General features: G+C 49.6%; 1 protein-coding gene and 1 non-coding gene across 2 annotated transcripts in view; both read right to left on the bottom strand.

Annotated features, from left to right (window-relative positions):
* Positions 1-1019: 1019 nt before the first annotated feature.
* Positions 1020-22714, bottom strand: part of SCN4A (sodium voltage-gated channel alpha subunit 4) — a 97738-nt gene continuing 76043 nt past the window's right edge. The window contains exons 17-25 of the mRNA XM_060255861.1: positions 21180-21334; positions 17224-17397; positions 15877-15999; positions 13110-13388; positions 11154-11207; positions 10168-10305; positions 9034-9138; positions 4683-4953; positions 1020-2379 (exon numbers count right to left, since the gene is read on the bottom strand). Coding sequence (XP_060111844.1) covers positions 1094-2379; positions 4683-4953; positions 9034-9138; positions 10168-10305; positions 11154-11207; positions 13110-13388; positions 15877-15999; positions 17224-17397; positions 21180-21334 — 2585 coding nt within the window. The 3' untranslated portion in view covers positions 1020-1093. The remainder of the gene's footprint in view (positions 2380-4682; positions 4954-9033; positions 9139-10167; positions 10306-11153; positions 11208-13109; positions 13389-15876; positions 16000-17223; positions 17398-21179; positions 21335-22714) is intronic.
* On the bottom strand, positions 20054-20125 carry TRNAR-GCG (transfer RNA arginine (anticodon GCG)). The gene has a single exon. It is a non-coding gene; the product is annotated as a tRNA-Arg (tRNA).

Genomic DNA, 22714 nt, shown 5'->3' with positions numbered 1-22714 from the left:
AAGACACTGCAGGTTTTTATCCACAAAACGGGCCCATTGTTCTTTCAATATTATTTCACCCCTTACCTTCATGGACTGGAAAGAATATGAAGCCCAAAGTGGATCAGATTGTAATTAGGAAATAATATTATGAAATAATTTTTTAAAATTCAGCTGAAGAGCGCTAGAACCAGTCCAGAAAGCAACTTCCATTGCTAAAGACCTGAAGACATGCGTAGAGGAGGAGGAGAACAGCTCAAGATACAAGCTCTCACCCTGTCCGAACATCTCATGCACCATTGTGGAAGTGCAGGGCTTTGTCTATTCGACATTCTCACAACTGCAGTTGCAGCACAGAACTCAGGAAACCGGGTACAGAATTCAGCTTCCTTCCAATCTTAACTTTTCATTTATAACGCAGCAAACGTCTGGTTCTTATTGTGGGTGCCTTAAAGTGTGAGGTTAACGTCTGGTCAGATCTCAGAAGCCTTGTATGTCCTTCAACACACGCTGAGCAGGATTTGCAGTGATGCAGAAGCAAAGGTGCTCTTTCCTCCTGTTTCGACAAGCAGAATGAATTGAGCAAAATATACAGCCACGGGCTGTAGAATCAAACTCTTCTTAGTGGAGAATTCCATTTTTAGCAGTGAGTACGCACAGCTCTAGTTCAGCTCGTTCCAGGTGGCTGGCCAGTCCAGCGTATACAGCCTGAACAGAGCTGCGCTGTAACGGGGAAGGCATGTATCTGGTGTCCTTCCCCTGCTCCACCTTCCACATTTCTTTAAAACTTTAGTAGGGAAAACTAGCATTGGAACCAGCCTTGGCACATTCTACGTTGGATGTCACAGCAACAGAGATCATTCACATTTGCCTCCTAAGGAAAAAAAAAAATTCTCTTGGCATGTGGTGGTATCTTTGAAAAATTAGAATCTAAAAGTGGCTCTCTTTCCAAAGATAAGAGATTGAACTGAGTACCTGAAATCCAGCGAGAGCAGGCGGTTAGCTTGCTCAACCACAAGGTATGGAAGAGTCCTTGTGTGTGCAAAAGAGAGAGATGCGAGAGAAGTCCTTCAGAGCCACGCAGCAAGTGACTGTTGGCCAAGAACACTCTGCATTATACAAATGACTCTTTTACACCACGTTTGGTGGCCTTCTGCTCTTTGGTTTTACTGGGCTCCTTCTCCCTCTCTTTTGTTTCACTGGGAACTTCCTCTTCTCCTTTCCCTGGAGCCTCATCCTTCTTCTCACTGGGGTCAGTCTTTGACTCAGCAACTAACTCAAGGCTGAGAGGTGGGGCTGCTTCTGGTGACACTTCAGCTTCTGCCTGAGGTGCCGGAGACCCAAACATGGCGTTCATTTTCTCCGCAATCAGCCCTTCTTTCTCGGGGGCGCCTTCCGCCAGGGAGCTCTCCTCTTGGCTGTGCCGATACATATAAGAGGCCTGCTTGACCGACCGCCTTAACAGATATCGCCGGAACGCCCGTTGGATTTTGGCGGCACACACTTCCTCATGCTTCCTTTTCAGTGTGGTAGTGATGGGTTCATAAGACACTTTGGAAGGATTAGCAGCCATAAATTTCTCCTCCATGGACTGCTTCAGGGCATCCATTTCCCCAGAGTCTCCCAGTACTTCTTTGGTAAGGGCAAAGAGGATGTCCAAACAATGGATCTTATCCCCAGGAACCATGGGCAAATCCAGGGTGACCAACTTGATCTTGTTGGGTTTAGCAATTCGCAGCGGATCTTGCAAAGTGTCTACAAAGTCAGAGAGTATGCTGTACTCAACGAACTGCGTGGCATCTGGGTCAAACTTCTCCCATGTCTCATAGAACATTTCAAAGTCGTCTTCACACAGCGGCTCGCTGCTCTCTTCTGTGGCTACGTTGAAGTTCTCCAGGATGATGGCGATGTACATGTTCACCACGACCAAGAAGGAGATAATGATGTAGCTGCAGAAAAAGGCGATGCCAATGGACGGGTTGCCACAGTTACCCTTGACTGAACTGCCAGGGTTTTCCGCAAAAGGATCACAGTCTGGGGGGCCACTGTTCAGGATGGGATTCAATAAGCCATCCCACCCGGCTGAAGTGGTGATCTGGAAAAGGCAGATTATGCTGTTGCCAAAAGTTTCAAAGTTGAAGATGTCATCGACACCAGATTCCTTCTTCACGTAGGCAAAATTGGACATCCCAAAAATGGAATAGATGAACATGACCAGGAAAAGGAGCAGGCCGATATTGAAGAGGGCCGGCAGGGACATCATCAAGGCGAAGAGGAGGGTCCGGATGCCTTTGGCTCCCCGGATCAGACGGAGAACGCGCCCAATCCTGGCCAGGCGAATGACCCTGAAGAGTGTGGGGGACACAAAGTATTTCTCAATGAGGTCCGAGAGCACAAGTCCTGAAAGGCAAGGAGAAAGGAGTTGTTATTTTCTCTCAGGGACCCGAGGTGGCCAAAGGATAGACACAACATTGAAACATTAATTATTCATAGCGTACTATATTGTCATGAAGGCAAGAAAGGATGCACACAAATCCATTAATTACAGTCTGATGGGAGAAAATACGGACAGGGCATCTTCACTGGTGTTTTGCAAAAAATCATTTTACAGTCCCCTAATTAAAACGTTTGCAAAATTGTCAGGAAGAGGTTGAGATCTGGGTAAGGGACCCAATAGGTTTGCCATGTCAGGGGAAGGAAATTGCGTGCAAGGCACACAAGCCCATATCTGAATAAAAAAACCTGTAATGCTAGATAGATCACTCTGCGTTTTCAGGGTCGTATGAGATGTTCCAAAGGAAATGACAAGGAAAGGGGGAAAAGGAAGGAAAAGTCCCCTGTGCAAGCACCAGTCATTTCTGACTCTGGGGTGACGTTGCTTTCACAATGTTTTCATGGCAGACTTTTTACGGAGTGGTTTGCCATTGCCTTCCCGTCATCTACACTTTCCCCCCAGCAAGCTGGGTACTCATTTTACCGACCTCGGAAGGATGGAAGGCTGAGTCAACCTCGAGCTGGCTATCTGAAAACCCAGCTTCCACCGGGGATCAAACTCAGGTTGTGAGCAGAGCTTAGGACTGCAGTACTGCAGCTTTAACACTCTGCACCACGAGGCTCTCTAGCAAGTAAAGAGTCACAGGGAAAAACAGGAACACAAATGACCCTCAGAAACGAATGCAATGAACAGGTGCCAATCTAGCAAGCTTAGAAGCTCCTAAACCAAAATGAAGGAGTTGGGATGTCTGGTAGTTTACAGACCTAGAGATAACAGTGGGCATTTTTAGAACTTGGTGGGAAGGAAGGACTCAGGGGGAATCAGGGTTGTTCTTACTATATACATTGTCTAGCAGGGGTGCTGAACTCATTTCGAGCCAGTTTGGTGTAGTGGTTAAGTGCGCAGACTCTTATCTGGGAGAACCATGTTTGATTCCCCACTCCTCCACTTGCACCTGCTGGAATGGCCTTAGGTCAGTCACAGCTCTTGCAGAGGTTGACCTTGAAAGGGCAGCTTCTGGGAGAGCTCTCTCAGTCCCATCCACCTCACAGGGTGTCTGTTTTTTTTTGGGGGGGGGGGGAAGGTAAAGGCGATTGTGACAGCTCTGAGACTCTGAGATTCAGAGCATAGGGCGGGATATAAAGCCAATATCATCATTTGTTATGAGGGACGGATCTGACGTCAACGAGACCTTGTTGGGCTGGGCCATGCGCGTCATAAAATGTAATGCCAAGTAGCGAAGATATAAACTTTATAAAGGACACAAACATAATTAACCCTGGTATTCCTTGAAGGTCTCCCTTCTAAACACTAACCAGGGCCAATCCCACTTAGTTCCAAGATCTGATGAGATATCACTATGGGCTAGAACATTCAAGAAGGGTTTAGATAAATATATGGAGCACAGGTCCATCAGTGGCTATTAGCCACAGTGTATGTGTGTATATAAATTTTTTTGCCACTGTGTGACACAGAGTGTTGGACTTGATGGGCCGTTGGCCTGATCCAACATGGCTTCTCTTATGTTCTTAACATAAGAACATAAGAGAAGCCATGTTGGATCAGGCCAATGGCCCATCCAGTCCAACACTCTGTGTCACAGAAGAACAGAAGAGAAGCCATGTTGGATCAGGCCAATGGCCCATCCAGCCCAACACTCTGTGTCACAGAAGAACAGAAGAGAAGCCATGCTGGATCAGGCCAATGGCCCCTCCAGTCCAACACTCTGTGTCACATAAGAACATAAGAGAAGCCATGTTAGATCAGGCCAATGGCCCCTCCAGGCCAACACTCTGTGTCACATAAGAACATAAGAGAAGCCATGTTGGATCAGGCCAATGGCCCATCCAGTCCAACACTCTGTGTCACACAGTGGCAATTTTTTATATATATATATACACACACACACACTGTGGCTAATAGCCACTGATGGACCTCTGCTCCATATTTTTATCTAAACCCCTCTTGAAGGTGGCCATGCTTGTGGCCGCCACCACCTCCTGTGGCAGTGAATTCCACATGTTAATCACCCTTTGGGTGAAGAAGTACTTCCTTTTATCCGTTTTAACCTGTCTGCTCAGCAATTTCATCGAATGCCCACGAGTTCTTGTATTGTGAGAAAGGGAGAAAAGTACTTCTTTCTCTACTTTCTCCATCCCATATCTAGGTCAGGGCTAGAAACATGTCCTCATTCCCCCCCCCCCCTCACCTCCGATTGAGAGAATGACCACGACAAAATCAAAGACGTTCCAGCCCACAGTGAAGAAATAGTGCCTCAGGGCGATCATCTTGAGAAAGCACTCAGATGTGAAGACCACGATGAAAATCAGGTTGACTTGGAACAAGATGTCTATCTTGGTTTGGCTCTGGTCGTCTGTTTCCACCATCATTGTCACCATGTTAAGACAAATGAGGATCATGATGACTATATCAAAGGCTTGCTGGGTCACAAAGTCAAAGATCATCCCTTGGAATTTGTTCTTTAATCATGTGGAAAGCAAATGCGGGGATGTGAGAGAAAACACAAGGAGGGCACAAAACACACAGATAAAGACGAACAAGGGAAGAACAGAGAAAGAACAAACAAGGAGAAAAAAACCATAAAAAGGCTGGAAAAGGAAGTTCTACAGCAGGAAATCCCCCCCCCCTCCACTGAAACAGAGTATGACCCCCCAACAGGCATGCAGTTAGGGTTTGTAGAATCTTTCGGGATCAAGTGCCGTGTTCTACTGGAGAAAGTTTTCCTTCCAGACGTTGTTCTGAGACTTTCTGCAATTTATAGTCTGTAGGGTGTTTTGCAGAGCTGGGTACCAAGATTAGTACCAAGAAAGTCTCAGAACAACCAGCAAATTCCACAGAACAATCAGCACAGTCAACAACCATCTTCCTTATCTTCAAACCCCTTCCAACCTTCCCAGCAATTAACACAGAACAATGGTCACATTCAACAGCCAGTTTCCTTATCACTACCCTTCCAGGAAGCACCACCAAACAATGGGCACATCCACAAACCAATTGCCCTTTCATCACACCCCCTCCACCCTAGAAATAGCAGCTCTCCAGCAGCCCTGGCCCCACTCAATGCACAGCAGCCAAGAAGGTCTGAGTGCCTGCTCCGGCTGCAACGCCACTGAGGATGTTCTCCGCAGCTGAGAACGAAACGACTGGAAGGAAAACTTTCTCCAGTAGAACACGGCACTTGATCCCGAAAGATTCTACAAACCCTAATGATGTTACCAGCCGTGAAAACCTGAAATCTTTGATAGGCATGCAGTTGCTATGCTTTTTAGTATCCAACTAGATGAGGCAAAGAAAACCCCGTGTCAGGTTTCCAAGCTGCCTGTTTGGCTGTTTGGGCTGGAAAATTCCTGGCAATTTGAAAGTGGTACCTGGGGGGGGGGGCGGGGTTTGAGAAGGGGAGAGGCCTCAACAGCCCCCCCCCCCCTCCAAAGCAGCCATTTTCTCCAGGGGAACTGATCACTGGAGCCTGGAGGCCAGTTGAAATGTCAGGAGATCTCTAGATGCCTTCTGGAGGTTGACAATCCAACTCCCCCTCCACTGCGGCTCTCATGAGAGCCAATGAGGTGTAGCAGTTAAGAGGGGCGAACTCGAATCTGGAGAACCAGGACAGATTTCTCACTCCTCCTCCACATGATGTCTGTCTCAATCATAGAACCGTAGAGCTGGAAGGGACTTCCAAGGTCATCTAATCCAACCCTCTGCACAATGCAGGAAACTCACAAATACCTCCCCCCCGCACACACCCAGTGACCCCTGCTCCGTGAACAGAAGATGACAAAAACAAACAAAGCCCTCCAGGGTCCCTAGTGAAAGGAATGCTAGTGGTGATCAGCATTTCCCAGGGCGTGTAAGAAGGGGCCACAAGAACAAAGCAGTGATGCAGCCATTCTGCCCTCCCGCTCATGATTTGCCTAAGTTCACACGATCGGCATCCTTGTCAGATGGCCATCTAGCCTCTGCTTAGAAACCTCCAAGGAAGGAGAGCCCATCCACCTCCCGAGGAAAGTTCCACTGAGGAACTGCTCTAACCGTCAGGAAGTTCTTCCTAAGGTTGAGCCAGAAACTCTCTCGATTTGGTTCCGGTCTGATCTTCTGCAGCGACAGAAAACAAACTCTTTCCACCCCACCTCCCTCACAAGGTGCCTGTGGTGGGGAGGGGAAGGGAGGGCGATTGTAAGCTTTGAGACTTCTTTGGGTAGAGAAAAGCGGAGTATAAAAACCACCTCTTCTGTTGAGCATTAAACTATACCGTAGATCCAATCCTGAGTCTTCCAGCACCTCACTTCCTTTGGAAGTTCAGCGGAAACCAGCAGCGACCTGCCAGCCTAACTTGTTGCAGAGTCCCTGTTCCTCTATCACACCAACAAGAGTCCTGATCCTCTCCCCTTTGCAGAAGAGCTGCAGGGCTAAGGAGGGGAGTGAAAAGTGTAGCTCTCTGCACCGCCAGGTTGAAGGGGAAGCCTAGCTCCCCCTTCTCCAGAACGGCTGCAGACCAAATGACCAAACAGGGGTTCCGCCCACAGCAACTGGCCTTTCCCACCCCCTGACGACGAATTCAGGGGGGCAGCCATGTGGGAGCAGCAGAGCAAAGTTGGAGTCCAGGGGCACTGCACGCTCACGAAGCTTATATCAGAAATAAAACTTTGCAGGTCCTAAAGGTGCCACTCCGCTCCACCTTTTCCCCTTTAAGTCATGGGAAGGAAGTTTTTCTTTTGCTCCAGGTTGAGGGGGAAAGCCCAGTATGCCGGAGGCACTGTGTTTAGAAAATGTCTTAAGGGAGGTTCCCCGAGGGGGGTGCTGTTGCGTTCCACCCAGAGAAATATCCCCAGGTGAAAGCAGCCTTCTGCTGACCATGGGACGGATACAGAAAAAAACCCAACCAAAATGGTGAAAGTGACCAAATAACTATTTATTTATTTATTTATTTATTCTATGACTTATATCCCGCCCTTCCCATAAAAATGGCTCAGGGCAGCTCACAGCAATTAATAAAACAAAATTTAGATTATTATTACATATATAAACATTTAAAAAGTCAGAAAATTTAAAAACCTAAAAACCTTAAAATCTTAACATTAAATCTATACAGTATGGTTCACAGAAGTCTAATAAGCCACATTTATTTCCAGTCAGGTGTAGGCTAGCCGGAAGAGGGTTGTCTTGCAGGCCCTGCGGAACTGAGCAAGGTCCCGCAGGGCCCTCACCTCTTCCGGCAGCTGGTTCCACCATGTAGGGGCCATTATGGAAAAGGCTCTGTCTCTGGTTGTCTTAAGACGGACTTCCTTAGGCCCTGGGATGGTGAGAAGGTTTTGAGTCCCAGACCTCAGTACTCTCTGGGGGACATGTGGGGAGAGACGGTCCTTCAGGTAGGCAGGTCCCAGGCCATATAGGGCTTTAAAGGTAATGACCAGTACCTTGTACCGGACTCAGTATGTTATTGGGAGCCAGTGCAGAGCCCGAAGACCCGGCCGAATGTGCCCCCATCTTGGGAGGCCCAATAACAGCCGGGCCGCGGCATTCTGCACCAGCTGCAATTTCCGAGTCCGGCACAGGGACTATGCATATTAATTGAATACAGTCCATAGGAAACTTAAAATATGCAATTCCCAAACAATACAATTCCAACAAAGGAGTCTCGATGTTCTCTTCTAGCATTGGGTGCTCCATAAATCACAGACCATGGGAAGGAGCCAGGATCTCCACACCATTTAGGGTTGCCAGCCTCCAGGTGGGGTCTGGAGAGCTCCTGCTTTTACAGCTGCTCTCCAGCTGGCAGAGATCAGCTCCCCCGGAGAAAGCGGCTGCTTTGAAGGGTGGACTTTAAGGCACATTGGACCATGCTGAGGCCCCTCCCCTCCCCAAGCCCCGCCCTCTCCTGGATCCACCCCCAAAGTCTTGGTATTTTCCAACCCAGACATGGGAACCCTACCACAAGTCCACCATGGGGTGTGGTTAGAGCATCAGGCCAGGATCTGGGAGACCCAGGTTGGAATCCCCTCTCTGCCGCTGAAGGTTGCTGGCCGGCGGTATCTACGCCGGCTTTCCGGCACGATCAGCAAGTTCCAGAGCTGCAGGGAGAAAAGTGGTGGTGGAGAGCAGGGGATGGGGAAAGGAGGGTCCATAAAGGTATGGGGGGGGGGGTGGAGGGGCCATGCCCCCCTCCCCGTGGCTATGGGCCTGTCGTCATGCCGGGGATGCTCTAGGTTTTGCAGTAAAGCTCTATGGTACCATAAAGAGTGACGTGCCACAGTGGCAAAGGGACTTGGCAACCCTACATTTAAATGACTGGTATTTTTGCAGTTTCCCCCCAGACAGTCAGTGAAAATACTGGACAGCCTGGTCAATACCAAACACCTGGCAAACCTTACTGGGAAAGCAGGAAAAAACCCCACTCCTCCCAAGCCCTGAACCTAGGGCTGATAACCTGTGGGGAAATAGTCTCTTGGGAGCGTGGCGTTGCCTTTCGGGAGCTGCATTCGAAACCCCTTGGCTCTGCCTTCAAGTATTGGCCTTCCCCTTTGTCACCTCAAAGTGGCTACCTGAGGCCTGGGAATGGGTTTCACTGGCTTTTTCGAGCCCAGCTTCTTCATGGCGTTGTAGTATTTCTTTTGTTCCTCTGTCATGAAGATGTCCTTTCCTCCAAAGTAAAAAAGAAATGGCCACTATTAGACCTGGGAGGAATATGTAACAATACCAAGATTCATGCAAGGATTCCAGAACCTTCTCCTCTTCTGACTGGCACCCACATCCCTCAGGGCTTAATTTGAGCCATGGAAACAGTCTTTTAATTTCTGTATCTCAAGTCCTAGGATATGTCCAGTGAAAAGAAAGAAGAATACTTCTGAGCGTGGGCTGAGTGCAGTTTAGGGTTGCCAAGTCTAATTCATGAAATATCTGGGGACTTTGGGGGTGGAGCCAGGAGACTTTGGGGTGGAGCCAGGAGCAAGGGTGTGACAAGCATAATTGAACTCCAAAGGGAGTTCTGGCCATCACATTTCAAGGGATGGCACACCTTTTTAAATGCCGTTCTTCCATAGGAAATAATGAAGGATAGGGGCACCTTCTTTGGGGGCTCATAGAATTGGACCCCCTGGTCCAATCTTTTTGAAACTTAGGGAGTATATTGGAGAGAGTCACTGGATGCTATACTGAAAATCTGGTGCCTCTACCTCAAAAATAGGGCCCCCAGATACCCGCAGATCAATTCTCCATTATTTTCTGTGGGAATAAACCTCCTTAGGGAATCATGAGTTCCCAGCAGACATTTCCCTCCCCTCCCCACCGCTTTCTGATGACCCTGAAGCGGGGGGAGGGTCTCCAAACCGTGGGATCCCCTGCCCCCACCTGGGGATTGGCAACCCAAGTGCAGTTCCCTCAACCAAGGTGCAGCTGCTGGCGGCCTTTGCACCACTCCATGCTGTGGTGGCAGGGAGAACCTGAAAGCCAGCAAGTACTGTCCCCTAGGTAGGCAGGAGCCTTGGTCCTCAGGCCCTCCACTCTGCACATGCTCAGCAGATCTCTTTTCCCTACTGCATCACATGCCCCAATGTAGGGAACAAGCCGTCCTCTGCCATTATGCCCCCCAAGGAAACTCATGATGTGGGAAGGCCACCCCTCTGCTCTCAGCAGGTGGGGGGTGGAGACGCCCATGGCTGCAGCCAAGAGACACTTATCTTTTTCTTCTGCTGGTTGAAATTGTCGATAATGACACCAATGAACAGATTGAGTGTGAAGAATGCACCAAAAATGATGAAGATCACAAAATAGAGATACATGTAGAGGTTCACTTCGTACTGGGGCTGTTCCTCAATCTGGGAAGGCAGAGAAGAGACAGAGAAGATACTAGGGTTGCCAAGTCCAATTCAAGAAATATCTGGGGACTTTGGGGGTGGAGCCAGGAGACATTAGGGGTGGAGCCAAGATCAAGGCTGTGACAAGCATCATTGAACTCCAAAGGGAGTTCTGGCCATCATATTTAAAGGGACGGCACACCTTTTCAATTCCTTCCTTCCATAGGAAATAATGAAGGATAGGGGCACCTTCTTTTGGGGCTCATAGAATTGGACCCCCTGGTCCAACCTTTTTGAAACTTGGGGGGTATTTTGGGGAGAGGCACTAGATGCTATACTGAAAATTTGGTGCCTCTACCCCAAAAAACAGCCCCCCCAGAGCCCCTGATACCCGCAGATCAATTCTTCATGATTTTCTATGGAAATAAATCTCCATAGGGGATAACAGAGTTCCCAGCAGACATTTCCCTCCCCCCCCCCCGCCAGCTTTCTGACGACCCTGAAGCGGAGGGAGGGCCTCCAAACCAGGGGATCCCCTGCCCCCACCTGGGGATTGGCAACCCTAGAAGAGGGCTGGTTCTCCAGCAAGCCACCCAAGTGACTGCTTGGGACAGAATATGGAGGAAGGTGCCAGTTCACCACTGAGTCTCAGCTCGCTCCCTGACACCCGGGACACCCCTTTCTGGGCCTGCACTGCTCCTTGCTGGGTCCAAAGGAAGGGGACAGTGATGTGGACCCAGGAAGGAATGGGGGTACCTTACTTCGGCAACAACTGGCCCTGCTGGCAGCTAACCCTTTCGCAAAGCAGGCCAGGTTTGAAAGGGAGAGATCTGTAAGTGAGAAGAAGATGGCTGACTTCTCCTAATTACCTCACGGGAATCAACAGCGGCATACATGATGTCCATCCAGCCTTTGAAGGTGGCCTGCAAAAGGGAACACAGGAGAACAGATTCATTCACAGGGAGGCTGGAATCCTGGAAGGGGACACAGAGTCTAAGAACACACAGAGAAAGTACATGGAGATGCGGGAACTTCCTTCACACCAGCCAGGTGAAATATCTCGAGCAAATAATACAGGAATGGTGGATTGTGCTGGGGAAAGAGCCAACCATGAGGAGTACTGACTTAGGACCAGTGTTCCAGAGAGCCAGTTTGGTGTAATGGTTAAGTGTGCAGACTCTTATCTGGGAGAACCGGGTTGGATTCCCCACTCCTCCACTTGCACTTGCTGGAATGGCCTTGGGTCAGCCAGAGCTCTAATACAGAGCCAGTTGGGTGTAGTGGTTAAGTGCTTGGACTCTTATCTGGGAGAACCGGGTTTGATTCCCCACTCCTCCACTTGCAGCTGCTGGAATGGCCTTGGGTCAGCCATAGCTCTCTTATCTGGGAGAACTGGGTTTGATTCCCCACTCCTCCACTTGCACCTGCTAGCATGGCCTTGGGTTAGCCAGAGCTCTGGCAGAGGTTGTCCTTGAAAGGGCAGCTGCTGTGAGAGCCCTCTCAGCTCCATCCACCTCACAGGGTGTCAGCTGTGGGGGGAGAAGATATAGGAGATTGTAAGCCGCTTTGAGTCTCTGATTCAGAGAGAAGAGCAGGGTATAAGTCTGCAGTCTTCTTCTTCCTTCTGAGCTAGCTCATAGTTTTTTAGCCTCTGGCTCATACATTATTTGTGTTAGCTCAGGAAAACATATTTTATGCAGGAGCTCACAAAGTAGAATTTTTGCTCACAAGACTCCACAGCTTCAAGGGAGCATTGCTTAGGACCAATCATCAATGATTTTTATATCCCAAGGGGATGTCCAAACTGAGAAGAATGGAATGCTGTCCCTTCCCCTGGCTTATCTGGACACTCTTTTCTTCCTGCCCAACTCCTTGTGAGCTTCGGCCAAGCCAAAAGTACCTGTGCAATGAGAGGACACCTCTGTGGAGATTCAAAATCCTGCCACAAGGAACATATGAACATATGAAGTTGCCTTCTACTGAATCAGACCCTTGGTCCGTCAAAGTCAGTATTGTCTACTCAGACTGGCAGCGGCTCTCCAGGGTCTCAACTGAGGTTTTTCACACCTATTTGCCTGGACCCTTTTTTGGAGATGCCAGGGATTGAACCTGGGACCTTCTGCTTCCCAAGCAAATGCTCTACCACTGAGCCACCGTCCCTCCCTAAAACTTATGAAGCTGCCTTCTACTGAATCAGACCCTGGGTCCATCAAAGTCAGTCTTGTCTACTCAGACTAGCAGCGGCTCTCCAGGGTCTCAAGCTAAGGTTTTTAACACCTATTTGCCTGGACCCTTTTTAGTTGGAGATGCCGGGGATTGAACCTGGGACCTTCTGCTTACCAAGCAGATGCTCTATCACTGAGCCACCGTCCCTCCCTCTAAATGTAAGACAAGGTACCAGAGATATGAACTTTACATATGAACATCTGAAGCTCCCTTCTACTGAATCAGACCCTGGGTTCATCAAGTCAGTCTTGTCTACTCAGACTGGCAGCGGCTCTCCAGGGTCTCAAGCTGAGGTTTTTCACACCTATTTGCCTGGACCCTTTTAGTTGGAGATGCGGGGATTGAACCTGGGACCTTCTGCTAACCAAGCAGATGCTCTACCACTGAGCCACCATCCCTTCCCAATGCATATGAAAGCTGACATTCTGAATGAAACTTGGTTGGTCTTAAAGGTGCTACTGAACCTACTTTGTTCTCCTTGTTATTCTCTGTTTATGTTGGTAATTTATGAAGAACAAAACTGTTTTTTTCCTTGCACTAGTGTGTGTGTTGCTTTCAAAATCCCTGAGGTTTGCCTCTTGGGAAGCGGACATACTTACCACCTGCAGAAGAGAGAGGTAGCCAAAGCCCACGTTATCAAAATTGACCTTCACGTTGATCCAGCGGACCTGTTCAGTGTAGTTGAGGGCCATGCATTCGGTCTTGTTGTTCACTACACTGACGTCAAAGAGCTCATCGGTGGTGGTGTTGATGCACCGGTAATACTTCCCTGCGAAGAGGTTGACCCCCATAATGCTAAAGATGAGCCAGAAGATCAAGCAAACCAAGAGGACATTCATGATGGATGGGATGGCCCCCAGAAGGGCATTCACGACCACCTGGTGCCCAGAAAAGAGACGAGTCAGGATTTAACAGTTCAGGATTTTGTGCATATTTGAAACCGAAGCTGTGTTGGGAAATTAAATTCCCACGTGTGAAAATTCTCAGATTAGGTTATTATTATTTAAATTTATAGACTGCCCTTCCCTGAAGGGCTCAGGGCCACGTACAAGTTAAAATGAACAGAATAGTTAATTTCAGATTGCAAAACTTAACACGGTATAAAATTGCGCTTCGCTCCCTCCCTTCGACAGATCAAGGATCAGTCCTGGAGGAGGCCATAATGAGAACCACCAAATGAGATACTGAAATGGGCGTCTGAGAGAAAACTTGGCTATGAATTTCAATTGGCTTATGAGGAAGCTGCAGGAGCAGCGGAACGCAATTAAAAACCGGTGGTTGCGTGAAGGCAAGAATTTTTCCTTCGGAAGCCACAAGCAACGGAGGGACCCCTTTGGAACTTTGTTTTTGAGTCTGAGTACTCTCTTTGAGAAATTAAGAGACTTTGAGGGGTCCTCCCTGAAATATTACATTTGAGACTTCTGTTTGGCTAAAAGGTTTTGAATTTTTGATAATTTTTGTATGTTCTACATAATATATTTAAATTGTTCAAGCTATTTAATAGTGTGATTTGCACAATATTTTCGGTATATTTGTATAATGAGAACCACAGCATCAGCCATTGCTGTCCTCAACCACAGGCCTGGCAGGACATCTCTGTTTTACATGCCCTGCAGAACTGAATATCCCACAAGGGGGCCTGGGTGTCAGCAGGTAGAGTTCCGCCATGCCATGTAGACAGCTGGATATCTTTTGGGCCAAGGACCACTAGCAGTTTTTGATCTTCTGAGTGCAAGGCTCTTTGGGGGACATACCAGGAGAGGTGGTCCCAGAGGTATGCTGGTCCCAGACTGTTAAGGGCCGAAAGAGTGAGGATCAAAACCTACAAATGGCATCAAGGTTAGGCATCAGCTTGCTAAAATCTGAAGCCTGCCCATGGAGCAACAGCCATAACTGGCAAGAATTCAGGGGGTACCAAAGTCTGTGGGGTTTTGCTTATTTATTTAAATATATATTTATGCAACCTTTCCACTCAATCAGGGTCCACAAATCAGTGAACGTAAAAACATTCAATTGATTAGAAATACAGATAAAGTGATAAAAAAACACATAAACACACAGCACTAGAGGAGGGCCAAAAAAGGTTATCAAGGGTGCGCCGAATAAAACAAAAAAGTCTTCGCTGGTTGGCAAAAGGCACCAGTAGGGGGAGACAGACAAATCTCTCTGGGGAGGGAAGTCCAAAGTTTTGGTGCCACAACCGGCCAGTCCCTTTCTTGGGTCATGACCCATCTAGCCTCAGATGGTGGGGCAACCAAAGCAGGGCTACCAGGATAACCAGAGTGAGCAGGTAGGGTCGTATGGGAGAAGGCAGTCCTTAAGGTATATTGATCCCAGGCTGTACAAGGCTTCAAAGGTCAATGCCAGCACCTGAATTGATTGCAGAAGCAAACTGGAAGCTAGTGTAGGTGAAACAAGACTGAGAAGAAGAAGAATTGCAGATTTATACCCCGCCCTTCTCTCTGAATCAGAGACTCAGAGCGGCTTACAATCTCCTGTATCTTCTCTCCCCACAACAGACATCCTGTGAGGTGGATGGGGCTGAGAGGGCTCTCACAGCAGCTGCCCTTTCAAGGACAACCTCTGCCAGAGCTAATGGTGAACCCAAGGCCAATCCAGCAGGTGCAAGTGGAGGAGTGGGGAATCAAACCCGGTTCTCCCAGATAAGAGTCCACGCACTTAACCACTACACCAAACTGGCTCTCACAATCTCCTTTCCCTTCCTCCCCCACAACAGACACCCTGTGAGGTGGGTGGGGCTGGAGAGGGCTCTCACAGCAGCTGCCCTTTCAAGGACAACCTCTGCCAGAGCTAAAGGTGAACCCAAGGCCATTCCAGCAGCTGCTAGTGAAGGAGTGAGGAATCAAACCCGGTTCTTCCAGATAAGAGTCCACGCACTTAACCACTACACCAAACTGGCTCTCCCTACAATCCACTCCAGTCAATACTCTGGCTACAGCATCCTGTGCCATCTATAGCTCCTTCAAGGGCTGCCCCACACAGAGCACATTGCAGCAATCTAGTCAAGATGTACCACAGTGGCAAGATCTTTTCTGCCCAGGAAGGGCTACAGATGGCTTGCCAGCTGCACAAAGAATAATGAGAGAGAATAATCTGGTATCTAAATCTCACAAAGCTAAGGATTCTGGGACCCAGAGTACGGTTTTGGCTTTGGATCAGGAACATCTGGCTTCAAATCCCAGGCTCCCTGGGCAACCTTGCAGCCTAATCCATGCCCCAGGGAGGATAAAATGAGAGAGCCTGTGGCAAACGCGGCAGTCGAAAGGACACGTTTTTCATGGCCCTGGCTTCTTAAAAATTCACACCACCCCAGAGAAAAACCCAAGGATATCTTGCCAAACTTACCCTCATGCCTTCAAATCTGGATAAGGCCCGAAGAGGTCTTAGTGCACGAAGTGTCCTGAGGGATTTGATGGGTCCCAGCTCGGAATAGCCCATCAGATTTGCAGTGAAGCTGATCAGAGAAACCTGGTGAAGAAATCAGAATACTTATTGGCAAATCATATGAACATATGAAGCTGCCTTATACTGAATCAGACCCTCAGTCCATCAAAGTCAGTATCGTCTTCTTAGACTGGCAGTGGCTCTCCAGGGTCTCAAGCTGAGGTTTTTCACACCTATTTGCCTGGATCCTTTTTTAGTGGAGATGCCAGGGATTGAACCTGGGACCTTCTGCTTCCCAAGCAGATGCTCTACCCCTGAGCCACAGCCCCATTCATGGCTCTCCAGGGTCTCAAGCTGAGGTTTTTCACACCTATTTGCCTGGACCCTTTTTGGAGATGCTGGGGATTGTACCTGGGACCTTCTGCTTCCCAAGCAGATGCTCTACCACTGAGCCACCGTCCCTCAGACTGAGAAGGGTTGCTGGTGCTCCTCACACTCTCCCCAAGATGCCACCCCCCACCCCTTGCTTCCCAGAGTCTGGCCTGCATCATTAGCCATGCCCTAAATTAGGGGTGTCGAACTCCTTTGTTATGAGGGCTGGATCTAACATAAATGAGACCTTGTTGGGCTGGGCCATGTATGTACCTATTTAAGATTAGGTAGCAGAGATATAAACTTCATAAAAGACACAGACAAACACAATTTAAATCTTTTTTTTAATCCTTACAATAAAACATGCTTAAAATATTAGCACTCATTGGTCTGAAAGGTGGTTTCTTTGTATCTCTCCCATGGGATCCAGGGGACTGGGCAAAGGAAGCTCTGGCTCTTTCCTTCCTTCCCCACGGGACTGTGTGAGGGGGATGAGCCTCAGCCAATAGAAGGAAGAAAGACTCGGCTCAGTAGCTCTGCTGTTCAATTGAGAGATCCTGGCAAAGCAAGCTCTCCCTCTCCCCCTTCCTTCCTCAGCCAAGGGAGAAGATAGAGGATTCCTCTGTAGCTCTGCTGTGTGATCGAGCAAGGCTGGCAAAGCAAGCTGTAATGCAGAACGAAGCAAGAGAGAGGCAGAAGGAAGCAAATGACAGCCAGTTGCTTGGGGGCCTGATAGTAGCCTTCTGGGGGACCTGATCCTGCCCTTGGGCCACACGTTTGACACCCCTACCCTAGACAGAACATGTTTTTTATTTAACCAACCCATCTTTGGAGATCAGTGTTGGGGATAAAATGTCCTTCACAAAAGGGAATTAATAATCAGCTTTTTAGCGCAATGCCATAAGGCAACTCCCTGCAAAGCAAAACACCACTTACATCAACAATAAGGAAGTCCAACCAGCACCAGGCATTGGTGAAGTACACCTTGAACCCATAGGCCACCCATTTCAGTAGCATCTCGATCACAAAGATGTAGGTGAAGACCTTGTCTGCGTACTCCAAGATGGTGCGGATCGTGTGCCGCCGCTCGATATAGATGTCTTCAAAAGCCTGAAAGCAGAAGATGGTGGACGGGATGGGATCTTTGCTGAGGACTGGTCTTCCCCTTCATGTCTGAGACCCTCTCTGCATCATGGATGTGGCCAAAAGCGTGAGCCCTTGAGAAGGTGATTCTTTGGCTTGTAGCCTATCATCCGACAAGCCAACGAGTCTGTCAACTACATTGAGGCTAAATCTGATGAAAGCAAGATACTGAGTTTACTAGCCTCAGCCCAACCACTAGGCAAACTAGGCAACTACCTAGGGCACCAGCCTTCTGGGGTCACTGAATTGGGTGCCCCCATGTGACTCGGTGACATTATCAGTGCGGGGGTGGTGGTGGTGGGGCGCCAGAACTTAGCCTTGCCTAGGGTGCCAGACAGTCTAGGGCGAGTCCTGCCTGTTTGTCTGCTTCTTTACTGGTTTATTTATTTGGTATTGTAAGTGACTTTTCCCCTGACCTGGATAGTCCAGTCTCATCAGATCTCAGAAGCGAAGCAAGGTCAAGAAGAAGAAGATGAAGATATTGGATTTATATCCCGCCCTCCACTCTGAAGAGTTTCAGAGCGGCTCACAATCTCCTTTCCCTTCCTCCCCCACAACAGACACCCTGTGAGGTAGATGAAGGTATTGGATTTATATCCCGCCTTCCACTCCGAAGAGTCTCAGAGTGGCTCACCATCTCCTTTCCCTTCCTCCCCCACAACAGACACCCTGTGAGGTAGATGAAGATATTGGATTTATATCCCGCCCTCCACTCCGAAGAGTCTCAGAGCGGCTCACAATCTCCTTTACCTTCCTCCCCCACAACAGACACCCTGTGAGGTAGATGAAGATATTGGATTTATATCCCACCCTCCACTCCGAAGAGTCTCAGAGTGGCTCACAATCTCCTTTACCTTCCTCCCCCACAACAGACACCCTGTGAGGTAGATGAAGATATTGGATTTATATCCCGCCCTCCACTCCGAAGAGTCTCAGAGCGGCTCACAATCTCCTTTACCTTCCTCCCCCACAACAGACACCCTGTGAGGTAGATGAAGATATTGGATTTATATCCCACCCTCCACTCCGAAGAATCTCAGAGCGGCTCACAATCTCCTTTACCTTCCTCCCCCACAACAGACACCCTGTGAGGTAGATGAAGATATTGGATTTATATCCCGCCCTCCACTCCGAAGAGTCTCAGAGCGGCTCACAATCTCCTTTACCTTCCTCCCCCACAACAGACACCCTGTGAGGTAGATGAAGATATTGGATTTATATCCCACCCTCCACTCCGAAGAATCTCAGAGCGGCTCACAATCTCCTTTACCTTCCTCCCCCACAACAGACACCCTGTGAGGTAGATGAAGATATTGGATTTATATCCCACCCTCCACTCCGAAGAATCTCAGAGCGGCTCACAATCTCCTTTACCTTCCTCCCCCACAACAGACACCCTGTGAGGTAGATGAAGATATTGGATTTATATCCCGCCCTCCACTCCGAAGAGTCTCAGAGCGGCTCACAATCTCCTTTATCTTCCTCCCCCACAACAGACACCCTGTGAGGTGGGTGGGACTGGAGAGGGCTCTCACAGCAGCTGCCCTTTCAAGGACAACCTCTGCCAGAGCTATGGCTGACCCAAGGCCATTCCAACAAGTGCAAGTGGAGGAGTGGGGAATCAAACCCGGCTCTCCCAGATAAGAGTCCGCATACTTCACCACTACACCGAACTAGTCAGCCCTGGCTAGTATTTGGATGGGAGTCCTCCAAGGAATACCAGGGTCATGATGTGGAGGTGGGTGATGACAAACCACCTCTGAACATCTCTTGCCTTGAAAACCCTACAGGGTTGCCATATTTCAGCCATGACTTGATGGCCAAAAAAGCCCAGAAACAAAAATAAAACGAACCCTTCTGGGGCACAGCCGTGACTGAGAAGCAGGGGTCTGCTGCCAACGTGACTTGGGAGGCCCAACGGGGCCTCTGCTCTCTCTGGCTTCCTTCTCCCGCCCAGCCCCCTCCCTCCCGACTCCCTGCCCCACACACATTTAAATTGGAAGCCCTTTGGGGGCAGCAGGGGCTTATTTTTGTATAAAAAGCCCAGCGGGAACTCATTTGCATGTTAGTCCACACCCCCTGATGTCCCCGTTGTTTCACACAGGGCTTTTTTGTAGCGTTCATTTCATATTAGGCCACACCCCCTGATGCCAAGCCAGCCGGAGCTGTGTTCCTGCTCAGAAAAAAAGCCCTCGGGGACAGGAATCTGTTTGTTGCTCATGAAATGTGCAAAATACATGGAGCTGTAATAAATAAGAAATTTAACACTACGGTCTTGATTCTTCTGCGGCACGCCAAGCATGAGGAGAGTTTATAAGGCACAAGTGGCCAACGACCTCTCCAGCATGAAGCCTGCTGAGCCCAAAGTGAGATCCTTCCCTCCTTTCTGTTTCCTGGCAGCCAGTATGGGAGACACTCGCTGTGGTTTGATGCCAGTCCCACACAGGGCTTTCAACCCTGGGCTGGGAAGCTCCTGGAGCATTGAACATATGAACATAAGAAGCTGCCTTATACTGCATCAGACACTTGGTTCATCAAAGTCAGTATTGTCTTCTCAGACTGGCAGCAGCTCTCCAGGGTCTCCAGCTGAGGTTTTTCACACCTATTTGCCTGGACCCTTTTTTGGAGATGCCAGGGATTGAACCTGGGACCTTCTGCTTCGCAAGCAGATGCTCTACCACTGAGCCACAGCCCCATTCATGGCTCTCCAGGGTCTCCAGCTGAGGTTTTTCACACCTCTTTGCCTGGACCCTTTTTTGGAGATGCCAGGGATTGAACCTGGGACCTTCTGCTTCCCAAGCAGATGCTCCACCACTGAGCCACAGCCCCATTCATGGCTCTCCAGGGTCTCCAGCTGAGGTTTTTCACGCCTACTTGCCTGGACCCTTTTTTTAGTGGAGATGCCAAGGATTGAACCTGGGACCTTCTGCTTCCCAAGCAGATGCTCTACCACTGAGCCACCATCACTCCCCTTAGACATATGAACATATGAAGCTGCCTTATACTGAATCAGACCCTTGGTCCATCAAAGTCAGTATTGTCTACTCAGACTGGCAGAGGCTCTCCAGGGTCTCAAGCTGAGGTTTTTCACACCTATTTGCCTGGACCCTTTTTAGCTGGAGATGCCGGGGATTGAACCTGGGGCCTTCTGCTTACCAGGCAGATGCTCTTCCACTGAGCCACCATCACTCCCCTTAGACATATGAACATATGAAGCTGCCTTCTAGGGAATCAGACCCTTGGTCCATCAAAGTCAGTATTGTCTTCTCAGACTGGCAGCGGCTCTCCAAGGTCTCAAGCTGAGGTTTTTCACACCTACTTGCCTGGACCCTTTTTTAGTTGGAGATGCCGGTGATTGAACCTGGGACCTTCTGCTTCCCAAGCAGGTGCTCCACCACTGAGCCACAGCCCCATTCATGGCTCTCCAGGGTCTCCAGCTGAGGTTTTTCACACCTATTTGCCTGGACCCTTTTTTGGAGATGCCGAGGATTGAACCTGGGACCTTCTGCTTCCCAAACAGATGCTCTACCACTGAGCCACCATTGAGGGAGGGTGGAGAGCTCAGCTGGGTCTCGTGCCGCACAGTCCAGCCTCCAAGGCAGCCATTTTCTTCAGGGGAACTGATCTCTGTGGGGTGAGCATCAGCTGTAATTCTGGGAAGCTGGCAACCCTATAATGCCGCAGTGGCAGAGCACCTTGAAGGCCTTGCCTTTCTCCCTGAGGAAAAGCTGCCAAGAAGTAGCACCTACCAGGGCCCCGCTGCTCAGGAGGATCATAAAGATGATGAAGGTTTCAAACCAGTTGTGCTCCACGATCATGAAGCATGTCTTCCGGAGATTCCACCACCTCTTCCCCTTCTCTGTCTTGACATCAACGTAGAGGCAAGGGCACCTCCGAACACAGGCTGCAGCGGAGACAGAGACAGGCCAAGAGTTGCTCCGTGGCCGCAAGGGACTCGGCTTGGGATTCCTGCCACGTTTGTCTGATAGAAGCCCACCCCCAGTCCCAGATGGGGTGACCCAGGTGGCTCCACCACTTCTTCATACGCTGTGGGGCTGAGTCATGACACTCCGCCCTTAATGAAACAGTCGAAAAAGTGCAATCTATATTTCTTAGGAAAATTTTAGGGCTTCCAGCTTGTACACCTCATGCAGCAATATGCCTTGAGACAAACTAGGCTTCCCAACCCTCCCGCCCTGGCGGGGGACCCCAGGATTTCCACCCTCTTCCCCCGCTCCCCAAAAAAACGGAAGCGGGGGGAGGGGGGGAAACGGCGCTGGGGAGCATGGCGAGCCGCCCCATCCCGGAGCAGGCGAGGCTGCTGCGCCGCTGCCACCGCCACTGCCCCCTTCCCGTCCACCGCAACTGCTCCTCCAAGATGGGCCCAGGCTGAGTCCATCTCGGAGGAGCAGCCAAGAGGCGGCAGCAGTGCAGGCAAAACCAGGGGAGGGCGGAGGCAGGCCAGGAGCATGGCGAGCCGCGAATCCAGGCCCTTCTAGGACCCGGACTCGCGGCTCACCACGCCCCCGGCCCGCCTCCACCACCCCCTCCGATTCCACCCCAGAGGCGGAGCGGGCGAGGCCGCCGCACCGCTGCCGCCTCTTCTCCGCTCGCCGTGGCTGCTCCTCCGAGATGGGCTCAGGCTGAGCCCATCTTGGAGGAGCAGCCACGGCAAGCAGAGAAGAGGCGGCAGCTGCCAGCGGCGTCGCCTGCTCCGAGACGGGACGGCTGGCCACGCTCCCCGGCGCCGTTTCCCCCCCTCCCCCCTAGCTCCACCCCAGTGTCTCCTGGCTCCACCCCCAAAGTTCCCAGATATTTCTGGGGTTGGACTTGGCAACCCTAAGACAAACCAGAGACATTTAGCCACAAATGCGTGGATCTCAACTTTCAAATTTTGGCTGTGCCTATATTTCAGAAGCGGGCCTAATAGTTTCTCTGTACATATGCTGCATGAATCTTATTTATCTGATTGGCTGACCTACATTGAAGGGAAAATCACATCAATGAGGCTTAGCATCGTTGGTCTGACCTTTTTTAAAGAGAAACCTGCTTTCGTCATGATTAAACAGAGATTGACATGGAGATTCAAGACCTTATTTATTTATTTAATTTATATCCTGCCCTCCCCGCCAAAGGCAGGCTCAGAAGCTTAGAAGTTTTGCTTCTGGGTGTTGCTCTCCCATGCAATGGGGGATTCCTTTTACTGGTTCACTTTCTGAGTATTTTTCTTATTTGATTGACCCCCATATTCGAAGGGCATTTATGTTGGCCCATTTAAATGTGC

The sequence above is a fragment of the Heteronotia binoei genome, chromosome 15 (assembly GCF_032191835.1).
Source record: "Heteronotia binoei isolate CCM8104 ecotype False Entrance Well chromosome 15, APGP_CSIRO_Hbin_v1, whole genome shotgun sequence".
NCBI classification, from domain to species: domain Eukaryota; kingdom Metazoa; phylum Chordata; class Lepidosauria; order Squamata; family Gekkonidae; genus Heteronotia; species Heteronotia binoei.
The sequence above is the reverse complement of the archived record's forward strand: the minus strand, read 5'-3'. Positions and strand labels throughout refer to the sequence as shown.